This window comes from Homarus americanus, unplaced genomic scaffold (genome assembly GCF_018991925.1).
Source record: "Homarus americanus isolate GMGI-L3 unplaced genomic scaffold, GMGI_Hamer_2.0 scaffold57980, whole genome shotgun sequence".
NCBI classification, from domain to species: domain Eukaryota; kingdom Metazoa; phylum Arthropoda; class Malacostraca; order Decapoda; family Nephropidae; genus Homarus; species Homarus americanus.
In genome coordinates this window covers 7216898-7231813 of record NW_024716703.1, presented here as the reverse complement: position 1 = coordinate 7231813, position 14916 = coordinate 7216898, and the positions used below count along the sequence as shown (strand labels likewise).

General features: G+C 38.2%; 1 protein-coding gene across 1 annotated transcript in view; it reads left to right on the top strand.

Moving 5' to 3' along the window:
* Positions 1-14916, top strand: part of LOC121858271 (dihydrolipoyl dehydrogenase, mitochondrial-like) — a 125926-nt gene that overhangs the window by 68836 nt on the left and 42174 nt on the right. Inside the window, exons 3-4 of the mRNA XM_042354581.1 lie at positions 5258-5395; positions 10425-10541. Of these exons, the coding sequence (XP_042210515.1) occupies positions 5258-5395; positions 10425-10541 (255 nt within the window). The remainder of the gene's footprint in view (positions 1-5257; positions 5396-10424; positions 10542-14916) is intronic.

The following is a 14916-nucleotide window of genomic DNA, read 5'->3' as shown; positions in this document are numbered from 1 at the left end:
GTGCTTTTTAATTTTTTTTATCAGTTTAACTTGATCCAAAGTATTTTTCAGTATTTTGGAGGCCTTGAGCCTCATGTTGGCTGTTGATGTGTCTGTATAAAAGTAGTGACCATACATAGTACTTCACCATTCTTTTTATCTAACTTAAATTACCGGTAATGTCCCATAACTAGATACAGTAGTACCCCGCGTAAGGTCAATTGAACCCACAGGGTACCGCGGAAAGTGAAAACCGCATAAAGTGAACAACAGAACATATGGGATTAATTCCAATAGAGACTGGCCCGACCCCCAAACTCCACTTTTTCCGACACAATACCTATGTTGTAGTAAAAATAACATCTAAATTTTATGATGGTATGCTCACACAATTAATATTTAAGAGAAATACAGTCGCCAGGTTAATGTCCATTCAAATAATGGACTCAAATCCCCCCCCCCCTCTTCCCAGCTCACTAGCTCCTACCTCTCTGAGAAATGATTGGGTGAAAACACTAGATTTTAACGTTTAGTAATAAATAATACCTCAGACTAAAGTTAGGATAATATAATTGACATTTCTGGATTCCTTGCAGGTCAGGGAATATTTTGAATGTAAACTTCATATATTTTGCACAAAAGATAAAATATTTGCTTTGTGTAAACCAAATTATTACATTAGATCTAAAATTTGTATGTCTAATGCAAAATCCATGATGTTTATATTCAAAATGATCATCATATTGTAAGAATTCCAGCAATGTAAATTATATTCTGGTCGAGTAATTTGTATGAATTTTATGAGCTAAAACAAATATCTTCAGTTAATAAAAAAAAATATTCTTCACGACACTATCTGTCAATCAAAGTACCCCACCTTGCCTCCCCCCTCCTCACACTCACGCCAGCTGGGTCGGTCGGTCCCAACCCTCCCCCCCACCTTCCCTCCCTACCAGAGAAATGATTGGGTGAAAATACTAGATTTTAACTTTTAGTAATAAATAATACCTCAGACTAAAGTTAGGATAATATAATTGACATTTCTGGATTCCATGCAGGTCAGGGAATATTTTGAATGTAAACTTCATATATTTTGCACAAAAGATAAAATATTTGCTTTGTGTAAACCAAATTATTACATTAGATCTAAAATTTGTATGTTTAATGCTAAATTCATGATGTTTATATTCAAAATGATCATCATATTGTAAGAATTCCAGCAATGTAAATTATATTCTGGCCGGGTAATTTGTATGAATTTTATGAGCTAAAACATATATCTTCAGTAAATAAACAAAGAAATATTCTTCAAGGACACTATCTGTCAATCAAAATACTCCGCCCTAGCTGGGTCAGTCCCTCCCTCCCTCTCTCCCTCCCTCCCTCTCTCCCTTCCTACCCCCCACCCCCCACCTTCCCTCCCTACCAGAGAAGCTTTGGGAGAAAATAGTATACAGTATTTACATTTATAGTAATAAATAATAATTCAGACTAAAGTTAGGATATTATAATTGACATTTCTGGATTCCTTGCATGTCAGGGAATATTTTGAATGTAAACTTCATATATCCTGCACAAAGGATAAAATATTTGCTTTGTGTAAACCAAATTATTACATTAGATCTAAAATTTGTATGTCTAATGCAAAATCCATGATGTTTATATTCAAAATGATCATCATATTGTAAGAATTCCAACAATGTAAATTATATTCTGGCCGGGTAATTTGTATGAATTTTATGAGCTAAATAAAAAAAATTAATACTTCACCGCGTATATGAGGCGTATATGAGTAGATGCACCGCGGAAAGTGAAAGTCCAAGTCCGGTTCTGGCAAGGTACCGCGTAAACGAGAAATCGCGGAAAGTGAAAGTGAAGTGAAACCGTGTAAAGCGGGGTAATACTGTACAGTTATTTTTTTAAATTGTGATGCTTTTTTTTTCACAGCTACCATCAGCCATCAACTTGTAGTTAGCAAAAATGTGTTCTAAGGCTTGTTACACATCCCATCTAAAAAAATTATGGAAATGACAAATACTTATGTTTATACAAAATTAACTCTACTCCCATATTCTTCACCCTTTTTCACCAATCTGATTGCTTATCAGCTTCTTCACTGCAGGTAACTGCAGTATGAGTACTGTAGTACCATCTGCACATATGAGTACTTGTACCTTTACCATTAACTTATTCCTTTATCTCGCTATTAATTTCTCATATGGGTGTATGTTATACATTACACTAACATCTCCGTTAGCCGGAATCCCTCAAACCCGGAAATCTCCGATAGCTGGAACTGAAATTTGCTCGGAAAATCATTCGCAAAGCTGGAATTTAAGAAAAAACATTATGCCTTTAGGAACAACTTTTCCAAGATTGAGAATCGAGAGAATTTTCTAAAAAGGTCTTGAATAAAGATGAAAGTTAAAGTATTTTTTGGGGGAGGGCCTGACCTGACTCAATGTCAGGTGGAGGCAGGGTGGGGGATTAGTGGTCTCGTATTACTGACCTGATGGAATGTCAGGTCACCCTTTCTTGGCTGAGGAATTAGTGGGTCTCATGACCTGAAGATGTCTTGAATAAACATGTAACCTAAAGTAGTATAAGTATAAATGGAGTGAGAAAGCAGAAAGGTATGTTTAATTAGAGAGTTGAAGTGGAAATGAGTGTTGCCAAGCACTCCTCAGGTGGTCCCCCATTTTAGTCAAGATCTTCGAGGGCTCATTGTATACTGTACAGTAATATCTCCGTTAGCCGGAATCCCTCAAACTCAGAACTCTCTAATAGCCGGAATTGAAATTTGCTCAGAATTTTTCTGGAAAATTTCCTAGATTCCGGGTTTGGGAACAAATTCCGAGGCTGAAAATCAGGAACATTTTCCGAAAAAAAATCTGGAAAATCCGTCCAAATTTTTATTTCTGGTTCTAGCAGTAAATCTAAGAAAATTGTGATACAATCACTCCAAACCTTCCTGCGAGGGGCCTAGGGACAAGGGTCCCTGGCGTTATGAAAGAGTGCATCATGTTTAGCCACATCCTCACATGGTTGATGCGTGGATGGGAAGACCATCCTCTAGGGTAATGCTGGATTTTTCTACTCATGGACTATAAATTATTACAACAAATATAAATAACTTGCATTGCTGGAATCGTTGCAAGATAGTGATTAATTTGAGTATAAACATCTCTTCGTTTGCACAAGCGATAAAATTTTTAGTCCTTTAGCATAGAACAAAATGAGTAGAGTAATATGCTGTTCAAAATTATGGCTTTTTCACAGGGAAAAGACTGTACAGTATAACAGTCCCAGTGGTCAGGGTATTATGGTATCGAATGTTACAAAGTTTTTGAATAAATTCTTTGTTTAGTTCTGTATAATTTAAGCACGCACACACACTCCCCCCAACAACCACCCACACACACTCCCTCCAACAACCACCCACACACACTCCCTCCAACAACCACCCACACACACTCCCTCCAACAACCACCCACACACACTCCCTCCAACAACCACCCACACACACTCCAACATCACACCCTCCCCACACACACTCCAACACCACTTATAGACCACTCATACACCCCCAACAAGCAAATTAAGCATCATGAGGGGTGAGGGTCTTATTGTATGACAAATATGCGTGTGTGTGACTGCGTGGTAGCGCGTTAAATATCAGCTGTTGAGGAGTGCTTGGCAACACTCATTTCCACTCCATTTCTCTAATTACCCACACCTTTCTGCTTTCTCATTCCATATTTTAAAATATTATGTAATGTGTGTAATGTTGAAGGGTTACAACTTTGCTCATTTATACTTATCACAATCTCCTAAAAAATACTTTAGGTTTTTTGTTTATTCAAGACATCTTCAGGTCATGAGACCCACTAATTCCCCACCCAAGAAAGGGTGACATATGAGACCACTAATCCCCCACCTTACCTCCACCTAACATTGCGTCAGGTCAGGTCAGGTCAGGTCAGTTACACGAGACCCAGTAATCCCCCACAGCTCCATGGGAGTAGAAAATAACAGTCTTTGCTGTACAAAGTTTCATTCGCATCCATATCATATAGATATTTAATTTTTAAATATTTTTATTTCACCAAATTTTTTGATAAATTATTCTGGATTATTAAAGTAAAGAAATGGAGTTTCTAACTTAATTAGAACTGTATTTACAGAGTCCGGTAGTTTCTGGGGAAGTGGGCTAATGTCCGTCTGTGCAGGATGTCTAGTTTGGACACTCGGAAACTTTTCACAGTAATCGGAAAAGATTCCGGGGATAAGGAATTTTTTCTGATTTTGAGAAAGTTGTGTGGTTAGCCGGAAATCTCTCATCCCCGGAAGTGCTCTGCATCAATTGTTTCGGCTATTGGGGACATCACTTTATACAGGTAGCTAGTGTTGGCTATAGCACACAACCTTGTCTTACCCCCTGTCTAAACCTAGTTGTATTAATATAGTTTTGAATATAGCATGCAGTCTTGTCTCACTTACTCATTATTTTTCAAGAAAAGTTAATTAATCTATACTTTTTACTCAAATTGCATAATTGCAAGGAACTGATTTTGCATTAGAAATTGACTCTACGTACAGAAATCTCCATCCTCAGCAATATTTGCCATAGTTTTGACAAGAGATATATAAAGCTTGCCAAATATCTAGAAATCTTTTACAGGTACTTTAACGGGCAATGTTCCGTGGATTTGGCATCCTGTGTATCGCCGACAAGGCCGTGGGCTCGTAGCACTCATCTTGCCCGTGGTGCCCACCATTTCTCTGTGGATATCGGTCACACTGGAATAACCCGTTATAGTACATCCTTTTTTTCTTCACACAGCCAAACTGTGGAATGCTCTGCCTTCTTCTGTGTTTTCATACTCATACAATCTATCTCACTTCAAAAAGCTGATTTTCTGGCATCTTTGTGGTGTAGATTAATATAATAATTTTCTTTTTACTCTTATTTTTTCACCCCCTAAGTCTAGTTGGGGGTCGATGATCTGTGCCCCGGTGGGCTTTTCCCCGTAAAAAAAAAATTGTGCCAGGCAATCCAACAAGTTTTACATAAATCAACTAACTTTAGCTTGAGTGAATACTTTAGCTAATGTAGATGTTTTATGATTTTTGTGTGTGTGTGTTTGTGGACCATTGAAAATATCTCTTAGGTTCCAAGCTGGCTGTGGAAATGTTGTTGCATCTTTGTATTTATTTTCTTTAGTATGTGAAATTTGTTCCAGAGGATTTTCAAACTGATTGTGTAATTTTTCAACAGACAGTTTGTGTGGAGAAGAATTCCACATATGGAGGGACCTGTCTCAATGTGGGCTGTATTCCATCCAAGGCTCTTCTCAATAACTCCCACTATTATCACATGGCGAAAAGCAAAGATTTTTTGGAACGTGGAATTGAGGTAAGATCCGTACAACATAAATAAAATGTTTTTGTAACTGTAAAACTTAGCACACTGAAAATTTGACCAATTATAGTGCCATTTGTGCTGTGTATTTTGGCTAGTGAATTGAAGAAATTCTCAGGAGCCCTAATAAATGGGAGTGAAAGGGTACATGAAAAAGTCGAGTCCTTAAAAGTAGGGGTGTGTGCCTGAAACTGAATTTAATTTGTAACTGAGTACCGGATACCTGGTCATATCCTGAGGACATACTGGAGGTTGGCTATTAAATATATTTTAAGATGCATTTTACAGTAGAACTTCACAAACTTGCAACCCTTGGGATTAAGCAGCATACAACTAGTTTAAGTTTGTGAGTGAGATTATTCCAAACACACCACCCTGTCTTACTCCTCTTCACTGTAGTACAGTAAGTCCTCATTTAACGTTGCCCCGATAACGCTGTTTCGTTATACGTAATGTCACTATTCTTAGAAACCCATGATTCGGATAATGTCCCACCGATTCAGTATAACTTCGTCACGGACTACTTTGTACTGCGCATCACCCTCTCTCATCTTGGCGTGCTACTCTCACTCATCAAGCGTCACAGCGTCCCCAAGCGTCGCCAGTCTTTGTGAGGCTTCCACAGCGTTGGTGCGTGTTTAAGTATTTTTGATCTTAATACTGTACTCTAAACATTCGAAATGGCTTCCAAGCACCCATCAACTGCTACTGATGCCAGTGTTATGAAGAAGCAATGTAAGACCATTAGCCTTGCTACAAAAATGGAGGTTTTAAATCGTTTTGAGAAAGGTGAACGTATGGTGGACATTGCTGCTGCGCTAGGTCTAACCCCCACAACTGTACAGGGTACGTACTATCCGGACCAATACACGCTCGTTCCACCACTCTGCCCATCAGTGAGTACAATACAAAATGAGTTAGTTTATTTATATATATACTATTTTCTATAAAAAGGCCATTAAATTTCTGTATATGTAATGTATTTTATGGGTCAAGGGAGGCTGCGGAACGTAACTCCCGTATCTTATCTATTGCTTATGGGGAAAATTGATTCCGTTAACGTTGTTTCCGTTAACATCGCTGTTTTCAGGAACGGAACCATGGTGTAAAGAGAGGACCTACTGTACATTAGGGGGCAGGGAAAAAACACTTTTATTTGAGTTGCAGGCTGCACTTTTCAGGCATCGTTTGTATGGCTGTAACAAACACCTGTGCAAAATTTCATGCCATTTCATGCATACTTACCCTGCCGCATCGCGAACGACTTTTTGTCAACTTTTAGTGTACAGGTAGTTCTGCTATAACGCGATAATTGTGTTCTTGTAAAATATCGTGTTATAGAAAATCGCGTAATAGAAATAACAGGGTTTATGGAGAAAATAGGGTTAGGTGCAGATTACTCGAAATCGAAAAAATTTAGTATTTAGCCTAACACAAAGGATAGCACAGTCTAAATAAATGTTACATTCATATCTAATAATGAAATCATACAGTAAATTTAACACTTTACCTTGAAAAAATATGAATGTAACTTGATGGGGGAGAAGGGTGATTTTGAGGTTGATAACATTGAGCTTCTCTTCAAGTGTTATATCCTTTCTTTTACGATAATCACCGGGAATTCTATCATCAGAGCGCTTTTTGGAGATATTCTTCTTTACCATATTCACAGTTAATACCACAAAATTGGAGAAATAGTAAGCAAAAATCGCGTTATAGCAAACAAGCGTTCGCGTTATACAAATATTGTTCCGAATTCATAAATCGCGTTAGAGCAAATTCGCGTTATCAAAACACGCGTTATAGCAGAACTCCCTGTATACCAAAAATTAGGTGTCATTTAATGTTTTCCAGGATAATGATAAATTTTACATGGGTGACATTGATTTAATTCACATGTTATTTTACAGGTACACCGTATAGAAAATCATTACAAGTTCATATTGAAATTCTTTTTTGTGCGGAACCTTGGCATCATTTTCCTAGACAATAATCTTTGCCTAATATATCCATCTCTCGATTCGTATCCCGTCACTTCAGTGCAAGCTTCAGTCATCACTTTTATGCCTCTCTCGACCGCCTGAGTGCTGTTTGGCCACTTGGGCACCACTAATGGTGTCTCAAGAATGTCATTAACCTGTAGATTTGACAGAGAAGCAATGTAAGGAGGCTCAGTCTTGAGTTCATTCCTCCAGTTAATCATGGAATGATAGTTTTTTGCTTGCCACTTTAGTTTCGGAGTCACCACCTTTCTCATGTTGACTACAGGAGGCACATCCTCATTCCCATCTCCATCTTTACCCTCCTCATCAGTATAGTTTAACAAATTCTCGTCAACAGCAGCATCAGAATCTTCCTCCTCCTCTTCAGATCTGCCAGTGCATTCTTCCTTTTGCTGATTCTCCTCTCTAATTTTTCTTATCATTGAGACAGCTTTTTCTCTAACAGTCATGTCCTCATCTGCACACATACCAAGAAGAAGTTGATCTGTGTGGGCGAAGTATGCATTTCTCTGGACAGCCTTCTTCACTATCGTCTCCTCCTCACTATTCAGGTGTTTCATATATAGCAGGGACTGGAATACGTTCCTTGAGCCGTGTGTTACGTAAGGGTGTATCTTGATGTAAAACCACATTGGAGCACTGAACTTTATTATTGTAATGACAATTCTTTTCAACTCATGGCTGGGTCTTGATGTTGCTACATACAGCCTGAGGATTCTACTCCATAAGGTGTTCCACCTTGACACACAGGGAGGACCTGGCTCAATAGCAGCCAAGTCATCTTCAACAACACCTGTGATAACTCCTTTACAAATCCTATACAGGTATTTCTGATCCCAGGACAGATCTTTCTCCATTTCATCATTAAACACAGGGAAATCAGGGAAACTGACTGGCTGGAAGGCGACAACTGGAAGCTCAGACAAAGACTCCTTGATCTGCTTTCCAATGGGACCACGCCAATGCTCAGGACCACTTGGTTTACCATCATAGTGATAAAAAACTGCTTAACGGTAACTATTTGAATAATTTCAAGTGCGCCAACTTACCCAGGTCTCCCCTACATTACAGTACAGTACAGTAACACAACATTGAGAAATGAAATGAGAAAAGGCTGATAATCAATATAGACATAGCACCATACTCATGTGCAACAAGACAACTTAAATGAAATAAGAGATATGAAAACAAAGTTGATAAACACTGAACAGAACATTGCACCGCCACAGCGGCTGTTTGGCTAGTACTGTAGGTAAATTTAAAAATTTCAGTAGAAAATGCGGCAGACTAAACCTCGACATATCAGCTTCAAATTTGGCATGGAGTCTTAGATATGTATAAGGAACAATGCCTGAAGAGTGCAGCTTTGAGCAAAATTTCACTGCCCCCTACTGTACATGTATCCTCGATAATTATGGGACCCGAAAATCGCTGATCTGGCTTATCATGGTATACTCAATTGCGATCATGTGTACGCTTATCACTGGTCACTGATTGATCTGGGTTATCGCAGAATTGTCATGGGACAGCGGCGGGTCTGTGAGAGCCAGTGGTAGCAGCGACTGCCAAGAGATGGCAGCATGGTTCGTGGCGCCACCTTCCGGCAACAGCATTTATTTTCCCGCACTGTTTTGGTTAGTGTTTGAAGACGGTTTCCTGCTCTGTGCTTGTTTTTGGTGCAATTTTTGTTACTTATTTAACCCTCCACCATGGCACCTGTGAACAAGAGGGTTAAGGTTCCCGATCCAACCAAGTGATGAAGACGTGTGTATTCTCTGGTTGAATGTTCCAATGTTCCCGATAAAGATAAATATGGCTTGGTAACACTCCCAATGTGTGTTACTACTTTCTTCCATACCTCACCCATTGTGTGTTACTACTTCCTTCCACTCCACCTTTCTCCATAATTTAAAATTTATGTAACATAATGAGGAAGGAATATGACGTTCATTTATACTTACCCTCAATTTTGTGGGTAGACATCAGCTGTTCAGTTGTGTCTGGCAATGCTGCAGCCAGTGTTACCAAACAAACCATTTGACGCATCATCACCTCTCCACTTACTATAATGTCTCCCTCCACCACCACCGCCAGACCAGATCAGCGTTATATCCTGTGCCTCTCACCCACTTCCCACCTTCCTTCCTTTTTCCCTCCCACCCACTGCATCTCACCGACACTGCACCTATCACTTGTTCTACTATGACTGTCATTCGTGATACAATATTGTCCAGTACTGTACATTATTTGTTATTCTTTCACTAGTAAAGATATGTTACTAGTATTGTGTCTTTTAGTGTACCTACATATATTTGGGGGTACAGTATATTTTGGTCAGTTAAGGGATGCATTTTTCACATAGTGGGATGAAACTAAGTTTTCCCATATGTTATGTGATTAGATATGTATGGTTTTGCTTATCATGGTAGTTTTTTGGAACCTAACCCCGCAATTATCGAGGATATACCTGTAGAAGCTAAACTAAAGCAAATAAAACATGTAATATAATTATAGTTCTTTATTTTATTTCCTAATTTGAATCATTTCAATCCATATTGAAGTTAGCTGATATTAGTAACCGTGTTCCAAAAGCCATGGTAATGAAGAAAGACGTTGCTGCAAAAAATATTAGACGAAGATGCGAATGGTTGATAAATCAGGCACAACTTCAGAGACCGAATGAAAATATAGGTACCCTGTACATACACCTGGGGTCAAAAGTTTGCTCCCTCACAAACTGAAGCAGTATTGACCCCAAATAAGATAAAATATCACACCCGCACCAGACGACAGTCAGGGTATATAAGAACCCTGGAAGAAGTTGAAATTGTGCAAGAGACTGTGCACCTTGCTGAACTGCCATCAGATAATCACAGATGACCAATGCAAGTGTGGTAAAGGGGTGTAAATTGGTGGTGGTGGTGATGAATACATTTATAATTTGTGTTTTGTGCCCTTGTAATATGTGATATACAGTACTGTGTTCTGTATAAATAATTTTTTATTGTTTTGACTTTCAGGTAGACAATGTAAAGCTGAACCTGGAGAAATTGATGGGAGCCAAGGATAAAGCTGTAACAGCACTCACTGGTGGTATTGCTCACCTTTTTAAAAATAATAAAGTCCTTGGTCTTAAGGTTGGTAATTTGAATGTGTTTTTCCAAATGTAGAAGAAAGCTATTGATTTGCATATTTCTTTTTCAATTTGGGTAGCTAATAGTTTTTAGAAACAATAATTTTCCCACTTATAATTTTAGTTTGTGATTACAGTATAGTCTGCATTTACGCGGTCAATTGAACCCGTGGAGGTCCACGTAAACGAAATATCAGAACATTTGGGATTAATTGAAATAGAGACTGGGCTGACCCCCAAACTCCACTTTTTCCGATACAATATGTACCTTGTAGTAAAAATAACATCTTAATTTTATGATGGTATGCACACACAATTAATATTTAAGAGAAATATCAATAATATTAGGTTTTTTAACACTTACGTTAGTAGAAAAGATGGGTCGGCACACGTGGATGGCGGCTGGTTCCGAGGCAGAGGGCAGATTAGTTGCCCTCCAGTGAATCACTTTCACTACTCGCAGAGGTTTGCAGGGCCTCCCAAACAAACCCCTCAAAGTCATATCCTCACTGTCACTGACTTGGGCTGGCTGTGGTTGTTGTGGGTTGCGGGCGAAGAAGTCCTTAATACTACGTTGACGACTAGCATTGATGTTGTCGAGATAGATCTGGATATACGGCTCCATAACTTTTGTCAGATGGTTATTAGAATCTTCATACCGATGCTTGTCTGGGTCGTTGTCAAGGATGAGCTTAATTTTCTCCCCCAACTCAATGATTTCCTTCACACAATCATGGCTTGGTCCAGGTAATTCAAGGTTTTTCTCGGGTGGTGGGGGTTCAGCGGAAGCCATTGTGAGGGGAATAGCGGGCACAAGAGAGAACTGTATACGCGGACTGAGAACAAAGAGACTGGCCCGACTAGGTCAGCGACTATTACCCTCTGGTGGCAGGGCACGTCATTTTACATTAGACCAATCATACCTAGCGGCGGAGGGAATGCCTGGGTGGTAAGGATGAGTGGCCCAATCACAGTCCGATATGTCATATGACGTCAGTGATAACGTAGGCGCGGCCTAATGCTCACCCCTCGCCGCGCCTCTATCCCGCATATAGTCAAGAATGGACAGTGTGAGTAAAAAATGGCGCGGCGCGTCTGGACCTTGCTGCGTAAATTACCAAATTTACCGTGCAATTAAAACATTTCATTCTGGCAAGGCACCGCGTAAATGACCAAACGCGTAAACAAAAACCGCGTAAATTCAGACTATACTGTACTGAGTTTAGTATTTTTAAGGATAAGGATTAGTAAAGAACATGTCTTCACTTATAAAAAGGGAATTAGTGTATTACTAGGGTAATGCAGACACTCCCTTATTTATTAAGATCCGGTTTATGAAAATCCAAAGTTAGGAAAAAAGTCCCAGGTGTTGATTTGCTGTGTGTGTGTGCGCGCACATGCAAGAAATCCTATGTTACATTTTTATTATTTGTGCACGAAATCCTATACAGGTACACCACCGATTTTCCGGCACCCTTGGTTCCAAAGCCTTGCCGTATTATCCGTTTTGCCCCGAGGTCGGGTAATAATAATCCAACAGTACACCTCTGACCCACTAATTATACACCTCCTGTGTCTCTAAAGCACCGTGGACTGCTATAAATTTAAATTAAACTATGTGATGTTCATACTCAAATTAATCACTATATTACAAGGATTTCAACAATGTAATTTGTATTCTGCTAAGTCTTGTCTGTGACATTTTATATGATAAAAATTTTAACCCTAAATTGCCTTCACCCTGGCTGTGAGGAAGGGGACGGGGGGTTGGCGTGTTGACAGCTGTCAGGGAGGGGAAATAACAAAGTGCGTAGTTATCAAAATAGGAGTTGTTTTAGTTTTCCCCTATAAAATGTCACTGAATTGACTTGACAGTATACAATTTGCATTGCTGTAATTCTTGTAAGATAGTGATTAATTTAAGTATAAACAAACCATAGTTTGCACTAGTCATAAAAATTTTAGGAATTAACTTATTACAGGTTTCCCCCGAGGACAATTATTTCTTTTACTTTTTTCACAGTATATATTTAGGATGGTGTGTGCATGTAAATGAGTAAAAATAAGTGTAGAAAGTTACATATATCTTCCCGAAAATATGAGTTAAAATACTAGTACAGTGAACCCTCACTTTACGGGGTTAATTCAACCCACAGGGTACCGCGGAAAGTGAGAAACACGTAAAGTGAACAACATAACATATGGAATTAAATGAAATAGAGACCGGCTGACCCCCAAACTCCACTTTTTCCGACACAATACTTATGTTATAGTAAAAATAACATCTTAATTTTATGATGGTACATGCACACAATTAATACTTAAGAGAAATAGAGAAATACAGTCGCCAAGTTAATGTCCATTCAAATAATGGACTCAACTCCCTCCCCTTCTTCTCACACTACACTCGCTGGCTCTTCCCTCTGAGAAATTTTGGGGGGAAACCACTAGATTTTAAGGTATAGTAATAAATAATACCTCAAACTAAAGTTAGGATAATATAATTGACATTGCTGAATTCCTTGTGAGACCAGGAATATTTTGAATATAAATGTCATATATTTTGCACAAAAGATAACATATTTACTCAGAGTAAGCAAAATACTTACGGTACATTAGATCTAAAATTTGTATGTCAAATGCAAAATCTATGATGTTAATATACAAAATGATCATCAAATTGTAAGAATTCCAGCAATGTAAATTATATTCTGGCCGGGTAATTGTATGAATTTTATGAGCAAAAACAAATATCTTCAGTTAATAAAAAAAAAAAAAATATTCTTCACGACACTGTTAATCAAAGTACCCCACCTTGCCTCCCCCCCACTTCCAACTGCGCCAGATGGTCAGTCGGTCCCTCCCTACCAGATAAATGTGTGGGAGAAACCAGAATATTTACCTTTTTAGTAATAAATATTACCTCAGACTAAAGTTAGGATAATATAATTGACATTGCTGGATTCCTTGTAAGACCAGGAATATTTTGAATATAAATGTCATATATTTTGCACAAAAGATAACATATTTACTCAGAGTAAACAAAATACTTACATTAGATCTAAAATTTGTATGTTTTATGTAAAATCTATGATGTTTATATTCAAAATGATCATCTAATTGTAAGAATTCCAGCAATGTAATTTATATTCTGGCCCGGTATTTTGTATGAATTTTATGAGCTAAAACAAATATCTTCAATAAATAAACAAAATATACTTACCGAAATCCTTCAATAAATAAACAAAATATACTTACCGAAATACTCTGTCAATCAGAATACCTCACCTCCCCCCCTCTTCCCACCTGCTCCCTGGGTCCCTCCCTCCCTCCCTACCCCTCACCCCCACCTTCCCTCCCTACCAGAGAAATGATTGGGTTATAACAGTATATTTACATTTTTAGTAATAAACAATACCTCCGACTAAAGTTAGGATAATATAATTGACATTGCTGGATTCCTTGCAAGACCAGGAATATTTTGAATATACACTTCATATATTTTGCTCAAAAGATAACATATTTGCTCTGAGTAAACAAAGTACTTGCATTAGATCTAAAATTTGTATGTCTAATGCAAAATCTATGATGCTTATATTCAAAATGATCATCAAATTGTAAGAATTCCAGCAATGTAAATTATATTCTGGCCGGATAATTTGTATGAATTTTATGAGCTAAATAAAAAAATTATACTTCACCCGCGTAAAGGGGTACACGCACCGCGGAATGTGAGCATTCCGGTTTCGGCAGGGTACCGCGTAAACGTGGAAACGCGGAATGTGGGACCGCGTAAAGCAAGGGTTGACTGTACACAAATGTACTACACTAGACTAAAATTGATATCTCTTGTGCAAACTATGTGATGTTTATACTCAAATTAATCACTATATTACATGGATTGCAGCAATGCAATTTATATTCTGCTAAGTCTAGTTTGCGTGAAAAGTTAGTTCGTCTGCTGGAAAAAAAATGCATATTTACTGTTATGTTATGTAAATATAGTCAAGTAACATTTACCACTTCAATTAATACTTTGTTATGTTCCCTTTGCACTTAAGGCAGTCCTTTAGCAAGGTTTTGCAAGAGTTCAGGTCGTAAGTTAGCCCAGATATCCTTGATAGCTGCCTCTAGCTTCGGGATTGGTGATGTGTCAGTGTTGCGCAAACGAAGCTTAACAATGGACCACAAATTTTCTATTGGGTTGAGATCTGGGCTACTTCCAGGCCAGTCATTAAAGAAAGGTACCTCACAGTTTTTGAGCCACTGCAGGGTTGTTATGATTTAAATCACATGATTTAAATCGATTTAAATCAGAGTAAAAAAATCATGATTTAAATCAAAATGATTTTTTTTCTAATAACTGTTTTCTCATCACC